At 35.2% G+C, this 19,827-nt stretch overlaps 1 protein-coding gene across 1 annotated transcript in view; it reads left to right on the forward strand.

The window, feature by feature from the left end:
• Nucleotides 1-19,085, forward strand: part of LOC131074860 (mitochondrial succinate-fumarate transporter 1) — a 30,554-nt gene extending 11,469 nt beyond the window's left edge. Inside the window, exon 2 of the mRNA XM_058011584.2 lies at nt 18,167-19,085. Within this exon, the coding sequence (XP_057867567.2) occupies nt 18,167-18,709 (543 nt within the window). The 3' untranslated portion in view covers nt 18,710-19,085. The remainder of the gene's footprint in view (nt 1-18,166) is intronic.
• The last annotated feature ends 742 nt before the right edge of the window (nt 19,086-19,827 follow it).

Genomic DNA, 19,827 nt, shown 5'->3' on the forward strand with positions numbered 1-19,827 from the left:
GTAGCGGAAGTAGGGGAGATTGGACTGTCATTGGATGACATTGATGTTTTAGAGGAGGAGCCATTTCCATCTAGCAGTAGGGTGGAGCCACATGCACAAGCATAGTCTTCTAGGCCAAGCAAGGAGCCACAACTGAGTGCAAGGATCATACCCTCTATTGTCCAATTTTTCACTAGAATGGGGAAGAGGAAATTGCAAAAAATTGTATTTTGTTACTTGCCTAAATATGGAATTTATTATGATGGTTTTTGAAAACAATCATCATAAATTCATAATAGTTAGCAATTAGCTAATTGTTATATTCGACTTTGCATGATGCGATTTTGTAATCCATATATGTATTCAAGAATCAAATCTAATACAAAACATTTCTTCATATTTTTGTAATTTCAATTTGTAAAGAACTATGTTTTTTAAGAAATTAGGTATTCTTTTAAATTGTCAAGTTTTGACGAGTTGAAAATTTTGAGCTTACAAAGGTTTTGCCAAGTTTGAGTTTGCGAACTATTTTGTCAACATATTGTTGATGATAAAAGATTGAATGAAGCTGAGCTCATAGAAGATGAGAAAGTTATGATGATTGTGGAACAAAATCCAGAGACATGGATTAAAAATAGGGGAATATCCAAAAAACATGTCTTACTTCAAGAGGTGATGATTTCTCTTCAAAAGAAAATTTAAGGGAGTTTTGTTGAGATGTATATTACGAAGTGCCACTAAGAAGTTATTGTATGAATTCTATCAAGGAACCCAAGGAGGACAATTTTTAACCATAACAATTCCTGCAAAGATAGCCTGTGTTGGCTATAATTGGCCATCCATGCTCGTTGATTGTCACGAGTGGGTTAGAAAATGTTCAGAATGTCAATTAAGCATTAGAAAAAAGAGAAATACAATGATGCCTTTGAGGCCTATTCTAATAGAAGAACCATTTGCCCAATGGGGTCTAGACTTCATTAGAATGATTAACCCAATTCTAAGTTTAGAACACAAGTTGATTCTCACAGTGATAGATTGTTTTACAAGATGGATTGAAGTAGTGTAATGTCCCCTGCTAGGTTTAGGCCTGTTTTAACCATAATTAACCTATTCCAATGTACTTATGACTTAAACTAAATTGATTAGGAGACAGTTCTATCTTGACATGAATCAAATCAATGATATTCCATTAATTTATTAATAAGTAACTTGCTCATCTATCATACATCCATAATTCTTAATGCAAGTGTCAAACTTTGTTACTACTTCAGTTTTAAGGAAGAAGAGGATGTGAATGTTACCCAAGCGCTTAGATACCAAATACAATAGGTTCCCTCAAAGTTTACAGATCCAAGCCCTTACCCTATCTTGGGACCCTGTCCCTCAAGGTTCTCGGGATGCTGATCCCCACCCTCTCTTGGGAATCATCCTATTGTCTGGATTTAGACTGCCCCTCTTGGAAACAACTCGATCCCATCTCCTTAAATACTGACAGTAATGGTATGATTTAGACTATAAGTATACTAACATCTTATGTATTATGAATATATATGAAATTAAGTACGACTGTCATACATATTGCAGTCCATATTAATATTACTATTAATTCTGCATAAGAACATTATCAGGCTTTATATATTAAGCATACTTATTAAACACATCCCCATGCATACCACCAAGAACAAGGATGTTTCTGACTGTAACTTAATAACAGTTCTGATCTGATGTGTTTGATAATATATATCGGTCTTCTGTAGTTTTAAACTTATATCTTTTGTGATGGATATCTCCCATAATCCTTAATGAGTGTTCTTATTAAATATATATTGAATGGTTGCACCTTTTTGTTTGGTGATGGTTACAACCAAAGATGTAAATATCTTAATCGACAATAAATCTTTTGGCCGGAAATTTTTAAAAAATTGGGAATCGGCAAAAAATCGGGAAAAAATCGGCAATAAATCGGCAAAATTATCGAACATTTGAAAATATATAATTTCTGAAAATATAAATATATTAAAAAATTAAATTAAATTTACCATCATTATTTATTTTGATTCTTAAATAATAAATATATTAAAATAATGGATTTGCAAAATCTATTAAAGGTTCATTAAATTAAATTAAATGGTAATAACTATTTAAATATAAATATATTAAAAAATTAAATTAAATTTACCATCATTTTTTATTTTGATTCTTAAATAATAAATATATTAAAATAATGGATGTGCAAAATCTATTAAAGGTTCATTAAATTAAATCTAGGTTACCGGGTTTGCCCCTGGGCAGCCCTGGTACGGGTCTGGGTTCGACTGGGTTCGTGGTATGGGTCCGGTTTGACCAGGGTTCGAAAAACCTAGAGTGGGTTCGACCCCAGTCGAACCCAATCAAACCCAGGGTCGAACTTAGTCGAACTCGGGCGGCTGGGCGGCCCGTAAAGTCAAAAAACATTGCAAATTTTTTTTTTTTTCAATTCCACCTTGTAAAAAGTGAAAATTATAACTTAAAATTGACTTCTAAAACATTTTATTAACTCATTTCACTTCATTTGTGTTGCAAACAAAAGTTTTATGAGAGCAGGTTGAAGAAAGGGTGAACAAAATTTGGCTTCCAAGATCAAAGAGGAGTTGAAGACTGATTTTTGAAGCTTCAACAAGTGTTGCAGCATCATTTCCATACATTTTCAATCTTCCATTGGCTGCAAGAGGTAGGTTTTTAAACATTTTTGTCCAACTATTTTTGTTTCACAAATTGTCAAATATGAAACTTGAATTTTTTTTCATTATTTAGTTTTTGTTTTTGAATATGTTTATATTATTTCTTGCCATAGGAACTAGAATGGCATCTACATCTTCCTCCATTGGCAATGAACAAATAATTGCAAAACAAAGAAATGATCCAAATTCTCCCTTATGGAAATATGTGGACATTATAAAACAACTTCCGGGAGGTGGGGGATTCCGTTGGAAATGCCATGGATGTGACATTGAACGTAATAGTTCATATTATCGGGTGGTAGGCCATTTGTGTGGAATAAAAGGAAGAGGCATCAAAAAATGCCCTGGAAAAAATGGTAAACCTATACTAGATGAGATAGTGATGAAATATATTAGGGAGCATGAGGCGGCAGAAGAGAGGGAAGCCCGTAGACTGAACCAAACCGCATCAAAGAAAACATAGGGAGTGCAAGGCCCCTCTAATCCCACTATTGTAGTAGAAGACCACCCCTTCTTTGCCACAAATGAACCTCAAAGTGAACCACCCTTGACACGTAAAAGAACAAAGGGGCCTTTAGAAACCGCATTCCAAAATGAGAGTAGAGACAATGTTGACGAAGATATAGTAAGGTGCATTTATGCAAATGGGTTGTCATTCAATGTTGTTCGCTCCCCATATTGGAAGCAAATGATAAAAAGTGTTAATGAGGCTCCAAAAGGGTATAAGGGCCCCAGTTATGAGAAGGTACGTGGAACATTATTGGAGAAAGAGGTGAAGAGGGTTGAAGATGCATTGAAACCCATAAGGGATTCATGGGTTGAGACAGGTGTAACAATTGTTTCAGATAGGTGGAAAGATGCTAAAAACCGTCCCTTGATCAATGTCATAGCGGTGTCCCCTAAAGGGGCAATGTTTTTGAGAGCTGTGGATTGTGAGGGCCAAATAAACGATGGCCAATTTATTGCAGAAATTCTCATCTCTGCCATTGAGTCTATGGGATCCCGCAATGTTGTCCAAGTCATAACGGACAATGCAAAAAATTGTAGAGCTGCTGGTTTGTTGGTTGAGCAACGCTGTGATCACATCTTTTGGACACCTTGTGCGGTACATTCACTCAATCTTATGCTACAAAGGATTGGGCAAAAAATAAAATGGATCAGAGATGTGTATGCAGAGGCTGAGGACATCCAGATGTTCATCACAAACCACCACATGTCAAGGGATTTTTAGAACCTATTCGAATTTGGAGCTATTGAAGGTAAGTGAAATAGTAATTTAATTTTACATTTTCTGATTTTTTTTAATTTTCAATGTTCATAATATCATTGTGTAAGCTATATTGTGTATTCTTCTTTAAAGTTTGGCTTTATTTTTTAATCATTTGGCATTAATTTGTGTTATAGGTTGCTGAGACCCTTTTTGCATCAAACACAATCGTCTTAAGACAACTTGTGAAAGTTAGAGTGGCACTATGCAATATGGTGATCAGCGCCAATTGGACTTTATGGAAGCAAAGTAGCACTAAGAGGGCATAAAAAATTAGGGATATAATATTGAGTGAGAAATGGTGGGATCTTGTTACATATCTCCTAAGTATCACTGAGTCCATCATGAGCATGATTCGCTATATAGACATGGATAGGCCTTGCATAGGTGAGATTTATGATGGCATTGACTCAATGCTTGAAAAAACAAAGGTCACTATAAATGAAAAAGAGAATGATCCTTAGGAGAAATTCTTCAAAGAACTGGAAGTAATTATTGTAGAAAGGTGGAATAAGATGACCACTCCTTTGCACCTTCTTGCCTATGCCTTGACACCTAAGTACTATAGCAATCAGTTTCTTGATAAACCAGGAAGGATTCCACCATGGAGAGATCTAGAAGTATCTGATGGGTACAAGGCAGCATTTCTTAGACTATATCCCGATGATGATTTGCGAGATGTTGTTACAAATGAGTTCATAGAATTTGTAAATGGGAATGGTCTAAGTGTTGATGCACTTCGTCATAGATCCAAGAAGGATGCTCGTAGTTGGGTACTTCCATGGCACATGCTTCCAACACCTACAACCCCTCGCTATAAAAGTTTTCTCACAAGTAAGTTTAATTAATTAAAATTTTAAATTTACAAGTTTTAGTTTATTTATAGTTTACTTTGTCTTCATAGGTTGCTAGTAATTTTATTTTTATTAATGTATAACTTTAATTGTTTACTTTGTCTTCATAGGTTGCTAGTTCATCTGCTTCAGAAAGAAATTGGAGCACATACTCTTTCATCCACTCTGTAAAGCGCAATAGGCTGCTATCAAAAAGAGTGGAGAATTTAGTATATGTGCATTCCAACCTACGTCTTCTTTCACACAAACAACATGACTACACACAAGAGGAAACAAAGATGTGGGATATAGAGCTAGAGCATACTGATTTGGATGCTCCTACTTCTCAGCTTCTTGCATTGACACTTGATGACTCGGAAATTGAGCCAACTTATAGTGCAAGTGCAAGTGCAAGTGGCATTGGCTCATCTAATGTCAATGTCAATGAGGAGGAGGAGGAGGAGGAGGATGAATTAGATGATCCATTTGATGATTAAACTTTAAGTTTATATTGTTGAAAGTTGAAACAATGATACTTGAATATTTTGTCATTTTGATATTAAACTTGATGTATATGATGCTATTATGGTATGATCATGATGCTATGATTACAAGTTTATGTTTGTTTTGTTGTTTATATGATGCTATGTGACATGCAAATTTTAATTCATGCTTATAGGCTTCACAAATATCAAAAAAATAATATATATATATATATATATATATAAAATTTACATGTTTTTGTACTAACGAACCCAAACGAACCCAAACCCCTTTTCAAAATTTTGCCGTACCGGCGTACCGGGTTCTTCGAACCTGAACCCGTGTCCGAACTTGAACCGGCAATCTAGAATTAAATTAAATGGTAATAACTATTTGGAGAATTTAGAGGTATTACCATTAGAATGTGTAATATCTATTAAAGGTTTGATAAATGAAATTAAAACACTCATTTGTGACCATAGCGGACCGTAGCGCTCGATACCTCCAAATTCTCCAAATGGTGGCAAATCCCATCTTGCTGTGCTTGCAAACCCTATCGGCCGTCGCGTGAAGACTCGCGCACTCAATAAAAACGAAATCACGGATTTGCGCCCAATTTCTAGGGTTAAAAACACAGTCGGTTCTACAAACGCGATTTTTTCCAATTTGATTGTGATTTAATCCAGTCAAAAGTTCCCGATTTTTTTACAAAATCGCCGGCGATTTATTGGACGATTAAATCTTTTGCCATTCTAATTCGCGATAAATCGCGATTCAGGTGATTTTTGAACTATTTTTTCATCCTTGGTTACAACCTTTCCTTGATCTCACCTTTCCCTTTAGACAAATCGTGCCTCTTCACTAATGTGTTGACTAACAACTAATATTTTCAACATTCACATCGCTGCATAAATTAGTGATCTATTTAATTGTTGCAAAGGCAGACAGATCTGACATGCGTCAGATCTGATTTGCCACTACTAATACTTGTTTATTACTTTATGACAATTAATCCAATTTATCTTTCAAATGGTTGATTTAAAAGAAATATTAAATGCTACTGTTGTCAGGTTTGCATATACATTATCACCTTAGGATGTGTATGGTTTTGTTTATTAATCTAATTTGTTTATACAAAATCGGGGCATGACAGTCGGCCCTTCCTAAATTTGCTTGTCCTCAAGCAACTCATACTAATATGATCTTACTCAATGATGGTTAGTATACTTGCCTCAGTAAACTACTATGAGGTTGATCATCGTCTAAGATATGAGGACAATTTTTTTTTTTTTGGTCTAATGTTCTCAACAGCTCAGCTTTGGTAATGGCAAGGCCTATGATTCAAGACAAGATTTTCTCATTGGATTTTGGATTGACAAATGTTTGCACAATAGCATGACTCACGTCTATGACCTCAAGCGTAATAAATTTGTATCTTTTGATTTACTAATATTAAGTAAAAATATAGAGCCAAACACAGAGCATGCACTTGAAAACACAGAGTATACACATGGATATATGCAGGCACGAAGCATACACTCAAATACTCATATTGTTAGATTCCTTCTTATGCACTGGGATGATTCATCGATTCATCTTTACCCTGCAGGATGACAGGATCAAAGCTCTAATACCATTTGTAATGTCCCCTACTAGGTTTAGGCCTGTTTTAACCATAATTAACCTATTCCAATGTACTTATGACTTAATCTAAATTGATTAGGAGATAGTTCTATCTTAACATGAATCAAATCAGTGATATTCCATTAATTTATTAATAAGTAACTTGCTCATCTATCATACATCCATAATTCTTAAAGCAAGTGTCAAACTTTGTTACTACTTCAGTTTTAAGGAAGAAGAGGATGTGAATGTTATTCAAGCACTTAGATACCAAATACAATAGGTTCCCTCAAAGTTTAGAGATCCAAGCCCTTACCCTATCTTGGGACCCTGTCCCTCGAGGTTCTCGGGACGCTGATCCCCACCCTCTCTTGGGAATCATCCTATTGTCTGGATTTAGACTGCCCCTCTTGGAAACAACTCGATCCCATCTACTTAAATACTGACAGTAATAGCATGATTTAGACTATAAGTATACTATTTCTTATGTATTATGAATATATATGAAATTAAGTATGACTGTCATACATATTGCAGTCCATATTAATATTACTATTAATTCTGCATAAGAACATTATCAGGCTTTATATATTAAGCATACTTATAAACACATCCCCATGCATACCACCAAGAACAAGGATGTTTCTGCCTGTAACTTAATAACAGTTCTGATCTGATCTGATCGATAATATATATTGGTCTTCTGTAGTTTTAAACTTATATCTTTTGTGATGGATATCTCCCATAATCCTTAATGAGTATGCGATTCTTATTAAAATATATTCGAATGGTTGAATGGTTGCACCCTTTTGTTTGGTGATGGATACAACCTTTCCTTGATCGCACCTTTCCCTTTAGACAAATCGTGCCTCTTCATTAATGTGTTGACTAACAACTAATATTTTCAACATTCACATCGCTGCATAAATTAGTGATCTATTTAATTGTTGCAAAGGCAGACAGATCTGACATGCGTCAGATCTGGTCTGCCAATACTAATACCTGTTTATTACTTTATGAATTAATCCGATTATCTTTCAAACGGTTGATTTAAAAGAAATATTAAATACTACTGTTGTCAGGTTTGCATATACATTATCACCTTAGGATGTGTATGGTTTTGTTTATTAATCTAATTTGTTAATACAAAATCGGGGCATGACAAGTAGTTACACTCAAGGAAGCCATTGAAGTTGTTATCCTAAGTTTTTTAGAAGATATTGTTATTAGATTTGGGGTGCCACAAACTAGTATATCTGATAATGGAAAGAGTTTTTGGGTGCCCAAATTTCTGAATTTTCTTTGACATATGGTATCTATTTGAAGGCGTCATCAAACTACTATCCACAATGAAATGGTTTGGCATAATTAGTGAATAAAAATCTGATCAAAACAATCAAGCGAATTGGAGCATAACGACAGAGGGAATGGCATTAAAATATGAAACTAGCCTTATGGGTTGATTTCATTACTTGAGACTTCCCCATGCACTAGTCTATAGAAAATAAGTTGTTTTGCCAGTATCTATAGAACGTTCAACATTGCAATTGATCAAGTAGTTAGTAGTAGAGGATGATAGAGCTATGGAATGAAGGATATCAAAATTGTTGGAACTAGAAGAAAAAAAGAATTGGGTAAAAACTATATGGCCTAAGATTAACAGATTGTCAAGCGATGGTTTGACAAGCGATCCTTCTAGCCAAACTTTAAAGGTGGAGATTTGGTCCTCAAATGGAAAGAAAGAGCAGAAAAGCTTGGTCTCTGTTCGGAGTTTGATTCTCTTTGGAGTGGTCCTTATACAATTGCTGAATGCAAGTAATACATTGCCTTTGATCTTTATGAATAGTGTTAGTGAGATCCATGATATCTGGATTAATGTTATATATCTTAAACACTATGAATAAGATTCAAACTCATAAGATTGTATGTATGTGCTATAGTTGTTTTCTTGTTTGTATGTTTTGCCTTCTTCGAAGGCTTTCAATCATTTTCGTATAAGTGTTTTTGGGCTGTTTGGTCACTGTAAATTTTGAATTTAACCTTGAAAATATGAATCAATATCTAGTTCAAGCTTACAAGGAGATATCAATTTCCAAAGGATAAAACCATAGTCATTATATTGGGCATTGTGCTACCAACTACATTTATGTTTGTCTTGTTGCCCCTGAATGGTCAGAAGTTTCCAAATTTGGTAAAATCTCTTGAAAAGCCTAGGAACTATCCACAACAAATAAAATTAATGAAAGGTATCATACTAAAGGTTACCTTAAACAAGTAATTGACAAAATATTACTATTTTTCCATGATGACAAGTCATGTTATTTAATTTTGTAGTTCAACACTAAAATCAAGGTGAAAAATCATTGAAAAGATTGCACAAGAATGCAAATTTTGAAAAGGGAATGATTGTAACAAATTTGCCATGATATGTCATTAAATAAAGGAGCATTCATTTTGGTAAATATCATGTGTTTTTGTGTTTTTCTCATGTGCATAATTATTGATGTTGAGTAAATGATGTTATTGTAATTAATAAAGTTTTAAAATAGTAAAAAGTTGTAATATACTAATTCACTTGCTCCTGTGCCCCCCTCCCCCATCATAATATATTTGTGTGCTCTTCACAAATATGCTACCTAATGCTTTTTTAGTTTTGAAGAAGTTGAAAAGAAGGATGTATACCTAGTAAATGCAATATTTACCATTTACATTGGGGAGGCTTGCGATGAAATCCATGGGTATACTATCCAACTTCTGATTTGGAATTGGCAATGACTGCAGTAAACCTATTGGAAAGACATTTCATGCTTTATTATGTTGGCAGGTTATGCATTTTTTGATGTGTTTGAGGACATCCTCCTTAAGTCCCTTTTTGCTACGCCTTTAACCTTGGAGTGTGGATATGGTTATGAGTAGTCAGCTTGTGGCTACCTAGTGTTTGCATAGGGTTATGTGTAGTTGGCTTGTGGCTACCTTAACTCTTAATTAAGTTATATGATCGTTATTTTATTCTTATTTAGATATTTAGGTCATCCTAGGTGTCATATTTAAGTGTCTAAGTTGGTTGGGGTGGTAGACAAGACATAATTAGGTATACATAGGAGCTAGATGTAAGTTTATAATTATTAGATTGTGAGTTGTGTTCTCATTGGAGATATTTGGAGGTTTTCCCCTACAAAGTGTCTTGTTATTCTCAGTTATTATCAATTATTTGTAGAATATTTCACATTATATTCCCTTTTTATCCAAGTTATTTCATTAGATTTTCTTGAATTTTTTTTTACTGATTTGTATCCTGGGTGCTCTATTAGTGGTACATCATGAAAAGTTTTCAAAATCTTTCCCTTCATTTTGGATTTAAGAACCAATGGAACTCTATTTTATAAAGAGTGAGACCATTTGCCATTATGAATCTGTCATCTCACACAGTCTCATCAAGGAACTTAGTAGCAAATGTGTTTCTAACATATTTTGTCCTAATAGAGACTTTCCAATCAACATAAATAACAGAAGTAGAATATAGAGTAGGCATCCTAGAAAATACATCAGTAGGTATAGTCTTTTTTCCTTTCATGTACTCTATATCAAAATCATAAGATTAGAGCTTACAAACTCATTTTTGTTGCCTCTCATTCAAGTTACATTGGCCAAGGAAGAACTTCAAATTGTTACTCTATTTTCACCAAAAATCTTTCACAAACTAGATATCGTTGGAATATGGCCAAAGCATGCATGATAACCAACATTTCTCTTTCATGTATGGAGATTTCTTTTTCAGATCTTTTCAGCTGCTTGCTTTCAAATGCTATGGGATGCTTCTTTGTACTAATATAGCTTCAATTCCTTCTCCCAAGACATCACATTTTAGAGCAAATGGAAGTTAGAAATATGGAATAGCAAGCACAAGACTTGAACTCATTACCTCCTTAAGAACGTCAAAAGTTTTTTGTGTTGTTTTTGTCGATTGAAAAGCTTTCTTCTTTTTTCTATCAGTTAAGGGTGTTTGTACTATGAAAATCCCTTAACAAATTTTTTGTAGTAATTGCAAAAGCCAGAGAATCTTTTAAATTGTGTTAGTGTGTTAGAAGGCTAATCCAAGATGGTTGGGATTTTTTGTTGATCCACTTGAATACTTTGAACACTAATGACAAGATCTCCGTCACCCCAAACTCACATTTGGATTCATTTGCAAAGAGAGCCCATCGCTTTAATACATTAAGGATTAAATGCTCTTCTTAAGTCTTGTTCTAAATCAAAATGTCGTCAATGAAAACCAAAACAAAATTTCGTAATTGATTACTGGATGTCTAATTTGTGCATGACTAGATAGTTGGAGCATTTGTTAATCCAAAAGGCATGACCAAGAATTCAAAGTGTCTTTTGTATGCTATCTGGTACACATTCTCATCCCTCACACATATTTGATGGTAGCCTGATCTCAAATCAATCTTTGAAAAATAAATTGCTCGATGCAAGTCATCAAATGAGCTAATTGATATGGGAACAAAATATCTGTTTTCAATTGTTTTGTTGTTCAAGACTTTGCAGTTGATGCTCATTCTTGTGGTTGCATCTCTTTTTCTTCACAAGAAACATTGATGAAACAAATGGGCTAGAATTAGGGCTGATGTGACCCATCTTCTATAGCTCCTTTATGTCATTCTCTATCTCCTCATAGTATATCCTTGGGTGATGGCAAGGAGTGATCATGATAGGCTTAGAACCTAATTTCAATTCTATGATTTGCTAGAATTCTTTATAATGTGGTAACCTTGGAGGCAAATCACTAAACATCCCACTATGCTTATCCAAAATACTCTAAATATCAACATGATAAGTACAATTCTTACCCACAGATGACCTTGTAGGCATCACCAAACAATTTGCTATGCAAGCAACGTACCCCTTCCGAAAAGTCCTCTTTATCTTTTAGTTGTGACTACTCAGAGTGATCCATCAGAAATACCTCTAAGCATCACAACTGCCCCGTCATATTTAAACTTAAACTCTATGGATTGATAATTCTGTTAAAACCCAAGGGAATGCAATCATTATACACCCCAAACCATGCTAGTCAGATTAATTTTGGTGCATGGGATGGGGAAACCGTCTACTACTATGACATGGAATCTAACAAAGTCTTCAATTTTTAGTCCTCTAATCATCAAGTTTTCATCAAGAAGTTGTGGACTGTTGGGGATTTTGACCCTTGTTGTAGACGACTTAGAGACTAGGATGGTGAAGACTTAAGATTATTGTATTCAGATGACAGTCAACAACACTTTAAAAATCCAGCGAACAACATTTATGGAAATAAATGAAATAGTATGCATCCACAAGATTTACACGACACAAAATATTTACATGGGAAACCCATTTGGGAGAAACCCACCACCAAAAGACATTGACAGGTATATTATGTAGAATTAAAATAGATTCAATACAATATGGTCTTTCAAAAGTAACCTTGGCTCATTTACACAGATTGATATATATCGATATATTCATAGAAAATCAACCATCTAAAGGGGATTTTGACCCCTATTGTAGATGACCAAGAGATTAGGATGATAACAATGTGTGATTGGTGTATTTAGATGACAGTTCATCTTCTAGTTCATTATCTTGCCCTCAGATTATGTTGCATGATCTCTAGCTTTGCGGCAAGTGCTCCGGCATCATTGATTGGTGATCTCTTGCAAACACTTGTCTTATGCAGTTGTGAGTTCTTCCAAATGCCTTGCGGTTGCTACCATAGCATCACCACATGTGAAACAACATATATGATGTACTCCAACACCGACAACATCATTGGTATATGTAAATCACCATGCGAACTGTACACAACATTTGACAACTCATCACATTTCACCGCGAAGTATTCTGTTGACAAACTCTTCCAGCAACAACTCTTTGTAGGTGAATATCACCCAAGTCCTAACATGGGTATCCCCACTATTAATAAACATTATGGTCTACTACTTGGAAAGAACTCCTTGAACTCTAAATTGATGGTATTGGGGTGCTCCTAAAAGAGTTGCAAGTATGCCCGAATACCAAGTTTTTTGGTTTATGCTCTTCTATGTATGGTTATGAAGTTTTTTTGAATTTGTATCTTCATCAGATACCACTTCAATGTGATGTACTTGACCCTTGCCAAGGTATCTATGACCAGGTTCCCATGGCTCCTTGAAAGAAAAACATTTCTTTCTCGAGTTTTTTTTTTTCTGTAGTCATTTACTTTCTTTATTGCAGATGGTTGTTGTGTGGTTTTTTGTGGACGTGAATACAATTCCCCTTTCTAAAAATTCCCTTTACGCTTTGTAAAGGTGGGTGTTTTGGATTGAGATGAAAATTTGTTCTCAAGCACATATGGCTCAAACATTAAAGCTCTTGCGATTGCTTCTTGTAGTGAAGAGGGTGCAAAAGCCTTATCAGTACTTCTGAGAAGTTCAATCTATAAACAGACCTTAAACAAATAAAAAAACAATTCTTTCAGAAATATCAAACATTTATACGAAGTTCAATTGTTTGATTCTTGCAAGCGCTCTGAATTATTAATCTTCATCTTTCCAATCAAAACAATCTAGAATATATTGATTGAAGTCATCAAATGTTTGCACAAAGCTTTGTCTTTATGTAATCAAAGTATGGTGCCACCAATCATAAGCAATACCTTCTAAATGCAATGTAGAAAATTGAATGGCATCTGCCCCCTCCATAGAGTTAAGCATAACATAAATTAAATTTGCAATTTTTGTAACCAAGCCCAAGTTGAAATCTTCTTACTACCATCAAAGGTAGGGGCACTTATCTTACTTTTTGTTGCGGTTGCTTTCTTTTCATTGCTTTTGTTGTCATTTCGAGTTCTTCTATTAGAAATTCTTTTTACAAGAATGTCTAGGTAATTAACAAGCAGACAGCTTCAAATTTACCTGGGTACTCCTCAAAAATTATGTCAATCTGTTCCGTTGGAGGGGCCTCTTGGTATTTTCTTTCCTTCTCCTCTCTTTGCACAAACATGGATTCGGTTGGCTTTGACATGGAGCTAATCATGGATTGGTTATTTGTAGATGTACTCCCATTTCTCTAAGATGTTTCAGCATGGTCTTGATCTCTCATGCTATTTTGGAATTGCATCATTTGTCCCATCAGCGTTTGCCAATTTCTCTTTCCCTTGATGGATTCCAATTGGAGTCTCAAGGAAGAAATCCTCCTTTTCCTCATCTATCAATTTCTTCTATTGTCTTCTCCCTCTTGCCATATTGTCTTCAATATTTTGTGTTTGATCAATGGTTGGTTGCTTTTCTGGTGTCTCTTTCATTGGGAAGTATCAACAATTTTATTTACCTTGTAGGTTGGCAACATTAAAACTCTGATATCAATGTATTTACCTTTTTTTTTTCAATAAAATATTTATCACTATCTCATCAAGATCCTGTAAGGCAACGTGAGAGCATATGGTGAATAAATATTCTCATTTACCACTTCCTAATCACCCAGCTTCCATGAAAGCAAGGTGAGAGCATACGGTGAATAAATATTATTACTCACCACTTTTTGATCAATCAGGTTCCATGGAAGCAAAGTGAGCATACATTGGATATATATATATGGGGAGGTTTTGTCAAGCTTCCTAACGGCACCAACAATGATGCCGAATATGCGGCCCTCCTTGGCAGCCTAAGATTGCGTAAGGAGCAGAATCTCCTCAATATTGATATTGAAGGAGACTGCTTAAATGTAATTCGGATTGTAAGCTCTGGAAATGTCTGGAAATGCCCCAAGTTGGAAATCCAGAATGTGGGTGAATGACATTCGGGAGATCCTGGAAGGAATGGATTTCTCAATAAAACATGTCTTTCGTGAAGCAAACTAGGAGGTAGATTTTCTTTCCAATCATACCATTGATCTGACAAATGATGCTATCATTGCAGATGAAATCATGGCTTAGACTGGTCTAAGCTTCAGTGACCACACCTCGTTCTTAGACACTGCTTTTGATGTCTGCAGAAGGCAGCGTCGAGAACACCTTCATTGGGATACACTTGAGTACAGGTGGTACGTGAGGAGCTGTCTAGGGGATCCATCCATATCGCATAGCCCGATTTGATCGGGATTATCGGTTTGAAGTGACTTCCCTTATGGAAGTTGCCAACTATGCCTCCCGCTATAAAGCCGATCATGCAGAGGGGTAAATATATCTAGGTGCAGAGTATGGCGGGGTCGGGGACCAAGGAGCTTGATACAGTGATAATTCCGGAGTGCGACTGCGACTGCAATTAGGCATCGGTGGAGGCACAACTGAAGGAAGTTTTCGCTCTGGATGTGGACGAGGCGGAGGAAGTGGTGAGGAAGATTTTAGGGGATGAATGCCTGGGCCGTGGTCATGTACACAATGCTGAGCTCCTTTGAGGGATTTGTTTACATTCTGGTACAGACTACTGGGGACCATGAGGTAGTGGAAAAGGCTATTAGATGTATGGTTTTCCCCCATCTTCAGACCCAACTGTGAAGGCCTTGAAGAGGCTTAAGCCTGAAGCCTTTAATGGTTTCGTTGGTGATGCGTTTGACAAAGAGGTGATTCTGAAAAAGAAGGATATGTATGACATTGAGACATATGAGTACTTGATGAGTGTAAACGGAGACTTGTTCCCTTTTGAGCAGCTAAGTAGAGCTCAAGAGGTCATAGAGGCTACAAGGATTCTGTTTGCTTTTCTGCTGCTAAAACTATGTATCTTGTTTTTCTTTGTGATTAATGATATGGGAGATACCCCCTTGGTAGCAATTTGCCAAGTATATATATATTCACACGCACATTCAATGATGTAACAATGGATTGCAAAAATAACATAAATATGCTGAAGTTTCAAATGTAATGCAATATGTATACACTTCTATCACAAAAAAATATATACTTAATTGATTACAAAGATATATGCTCCCACAATATATTGAATCTTCTGAAATACACGTTTGCTGTAAATATAGATTACTAAAATATGTTAAAATCCAGACAAAGCTTTGATGTAACAATGGATTGCAAAAATAACATAAATATGCTGAAGTTTCAAATATAATGCAATATGTATACACTTCTATTACAAAAAATAATATACTTAAATTGATTACAAAGAGATATGCTCCCACAATATATTGAATCTTCTGAAATACACGTTTTCTGTAAATATAGATTACTAAAATATGTAGAAATTCAGACAGCTTTGAAGTACAATCTCAAGCTGTGTGAAGATTGCTCATAGGAAACTAAAGGGGTTTAGTTCTTGACCCCTGTAGTTGAACGCAAGTGCTCAAATTATGAAGAAAGTTGATAAATTGGTATGAGATGGAAAACTGAAGAGAAGCCCAGACTAAACAGAAATGAGAGGGCCTGAATTCTAATACCCCATATCTCCGAATCTCCGGGCAATTAAAATAATAAAATGTTAAACCTTCCTTCACCACTTAAGTCCACTCAATGAGTTGTCATAACCTCGACTTGATTCCTGGTTATTTTTAGCTAGTAACACTCACAACCGTCATAAAACCTGTCATACATATTTATGAAGATGTTCCTCAATAAAGCAATTTTATAACTCCTACCTAATTGCCTTGTCACATAATATTCCTTCCTCAAAATAGTTTCCACTTTGGTATGTATGTCAAGTTGTAACTGCTTAAATACCTCATCATAGAATCTGTTGTGAAGATCCCAAGCCCCATTTTGGGTAAATACAAAAAATAATAAATAAGTTCATAGTCAAATGGCCCAATTTGCCAAATTTGAAAAATAATTATTAACCTGGGCGCCAAAAATAAATATTAATCAAATTTATTTCCTTAGCAAATTCCCATTAGCCCACACAAAATATTAGAATGGGCTTTCGGTCTTCAACATTAATTAAATAAAAAAGGGGACATTGCACTCTGTTATTATTTTGTGGGTTTTGTACAAGTCATTTGTGTCCATGTCAGAATGCTAGGAGTCAGTATTGACAAGGGTCTCCTTTTTTCACTGAACATGCAAGAACGATGTTCACAATGTCATTCAAGCATTTAACTGATTAAGTAATTTAGGTAATGATTTCAGGTCTTTGAATTGTTGCAGATTGTTCGGATGAACAGTGCTAATGATGGGTGATGAGTTCCACTTGACTGAGGGCTTTTTGGTCAAGTGCCTCTCCCGGGAACTTTTTAGGCCCCTGCTATAATTCTCCCACACCCGTACCTCTTAACCAGAAGTTTGTAAATGTTTTGTCCTTGAACTGATAGAGATGCTTGGATCTTTGTGTGCACTTTCACTGCAAACAAGTTCTTCGAATCATTTGGATAAGCCCCTTTGAATTTGAACCTCATTTGGTGATGGCTTCATATATATTTTTTGTGGCTTTAGATAAGTTATCCCATTCTTTAATCCATATCTGAATAATAAGAAATAGATTGAATTAACTAGGTTAATTTCTCACTTCATGTCCAAGCAACATCATAGTAAGTTATGGATTTGATAAAATAATTTAAATTATCACTATAGACCATTGAATAAACTGAGATCCTTGAAAAGTTGAAAACACTGAGATTTATGAGTTTTCCATCACTTACTCCTAGGTTCTGGGAATTTTGCTTGTGTGCCTAACATTTTTGTTTCTTTCACAAGTCTTACATAATTGATAATAGCCATTGTGGATTTTTGCCTCGTGTTTATTTGATTGAGATTATTTTGATGGTGTCCTGTAACTTCTTTTAGGTGTTGGGTTTTGACCTCATCTTCAGTTCTTGCAAATTATTTGTCGGGTTTCATAAGATTTGCCATCTTTTGTAATTATTTTCAACTATACTAATATCCTCTTTTTTTATTTTTCTTTTGTGAAGATGTAGAACACAATGGCTGTAACGTAGTACTGCTTTTATTATTGCCCAAACATGAAAGAACAATTGTAGATAATTGAATGAATAACTTAAAAGAAGTATGAAATTCTTTCTTATTTGAAGTTTATAGCAGCCCAAGATTTTTTAGCAATTAAAGTTTGTGTTTGGTTCCTCTTCATTTTGCATTTTTGGGATATTAAAATTTTATTTTGGTTCCATAGGGTTTGTATATGATTTTATGGCTTTTAGTCATATTTTTGCTTTCCGTAAGTATCAAATCAAATATGATTAACATCTTGATTTTGACTAAATGTTAAGTCTCTTTGGCTTCATTAATCGCATTAGCATCTTGTCTTCACTTCAGTTCTAATTAATTCATTCCCAAAAAACTGCAGGTGGTAAAGATTAGGTTACAGCAGCAGAGAGGTCTAGCTTCGGAGCTGCTGAAGTATAAAGGCCCAGTTCATTGTGCAACTAGCATTGTGCGTGAGGAAGGTTTGTTTGGCCTCTGGGCTGGTGCAGCACCAACTGTTATGAGAAATGGAATTAATCAAGCAGCAATGTTCACTGCCAAGAATGCATTTGATGTTGTTCTATGGAAAAAGCATGAAGATGACAGGCGGACTCTTCAGCCATGGCAATCCATGATATCAGGGTTTCTGGCAGGAACTGCAGGTCCTATATGCACAGGTCCTTTTGATGTCGTGAAAACAAGATTAATGGCCCAAAGTAGATCTGTTGAGACCGGGGAACTTAAGTATAAGGGCATGGTTCATGCATTGAGAACAATTTTTGCAGAAGAAGGATTGTTAGCCTTGTGGAAGGGATTACTTCCAAGGCTTATGAGGATACCTCCAGGACAGGCCATAATGTGGGCAGTTGCGGATCAAGTCACTGGTTTATATGAAAGAAGATACTTGCGTGGTGCTCATGTTTAGACCTTTTGGGTGATTGGATTTAATCTAAAGTTAATTCTATTTCCATTTTTTGCTACCTTTGTAGAACTTCGTTGTTTTGAGACATGCTAAAGAAACAATTTTGGGGCTTGCTTCCTTATTGGGTCATGGCTTTAAATATAAAAATAGAGCCTTACCCAGATCTGCGCACATTAAATTTGGGAACCCTTCTTTCCATTTTTATTCATTTGTTATAGACCCTGCAGTCTAATTGTTATGCAGATTGAATTGTCAAGTAGCCACTTTTTGTTGAAGAAGTGTTGATGTATTCTTTTACAATTGGTGATTTCTCGAGATAGGGAAAGAATAAACAGCTACTTGGCATGAAACAAGTTTGACATATAGTGGTTATTCTACTCGGCAAATTGTTCATTTACTGCATTAATTCTTCATATAGACAATGAAGTTTTGATTGGTACCTTAAGAAAAGTTACTGTAAAAGTTTTCAAAACAAAAAGTACAGTTAGAGGAATCCAAGACATCCACGAGTCAGTGGGAAGTTTTACATCGGACTCAAATTTGACAAAAGATGCTATATCTTTTTGATCATGTACTGAGTGTAGGCTTTTTCAGGGAATATGCATTCAATCGGGATCCCTTGAGCAATCCACCATTATCATTCAGAAATGATCGAGTTTTTTTGGCTGTTATTACTTAAAGAAAGGAGATGAAATCTGATTTAACCTCCAGCTCATTTTTATTCCTCTCTGGAGTCTCTAGAAGGCATATTTGTGGGAATGATTTAGAACTTAAAAACCTGGTTATAAGTTTAAAATGAGAATATTCTGAATGAAGCAGTAAAATTGAAAGAGGTTTTCTCTTATACCTAATTTTAAAAATAATTTTTATCTGCCAATAATTTATTATTCCAAAGTGGCCATGAGAGGCTTACGATATTATTTCTTGTAAATTTGTAATATCTTGTGAGGGCCTAGCGTAATGGTTACTATATCATCTATAGTCAATTTATGCATGGTTACTGTATCATTAACCATTTTGAAATGTTTACGGGACTCTTTGTATTCTAACTGCGTATAATGTTCTCAGACTTTTTTATGTCCTTGTCTTTATCCTATTGTTCTCTCTGTTGCTGACCTTGG

The sequence above is a fragment of the Cryptomeria japonica genome, chromosome 7, assembly GCF_030272615.1.
Source record: "Cryptomeria japonica chromosome 7, Sugi_1.0, whole genome shotgun sequence".
Taxonomy (NCBI): domain Eukaryota; kingdom Viridiplantae; phylum Streptophyta; class Pinopsida; order Cupressales; family Cupressaceae; genus Cryptomeria; species Cryptomeria japonica.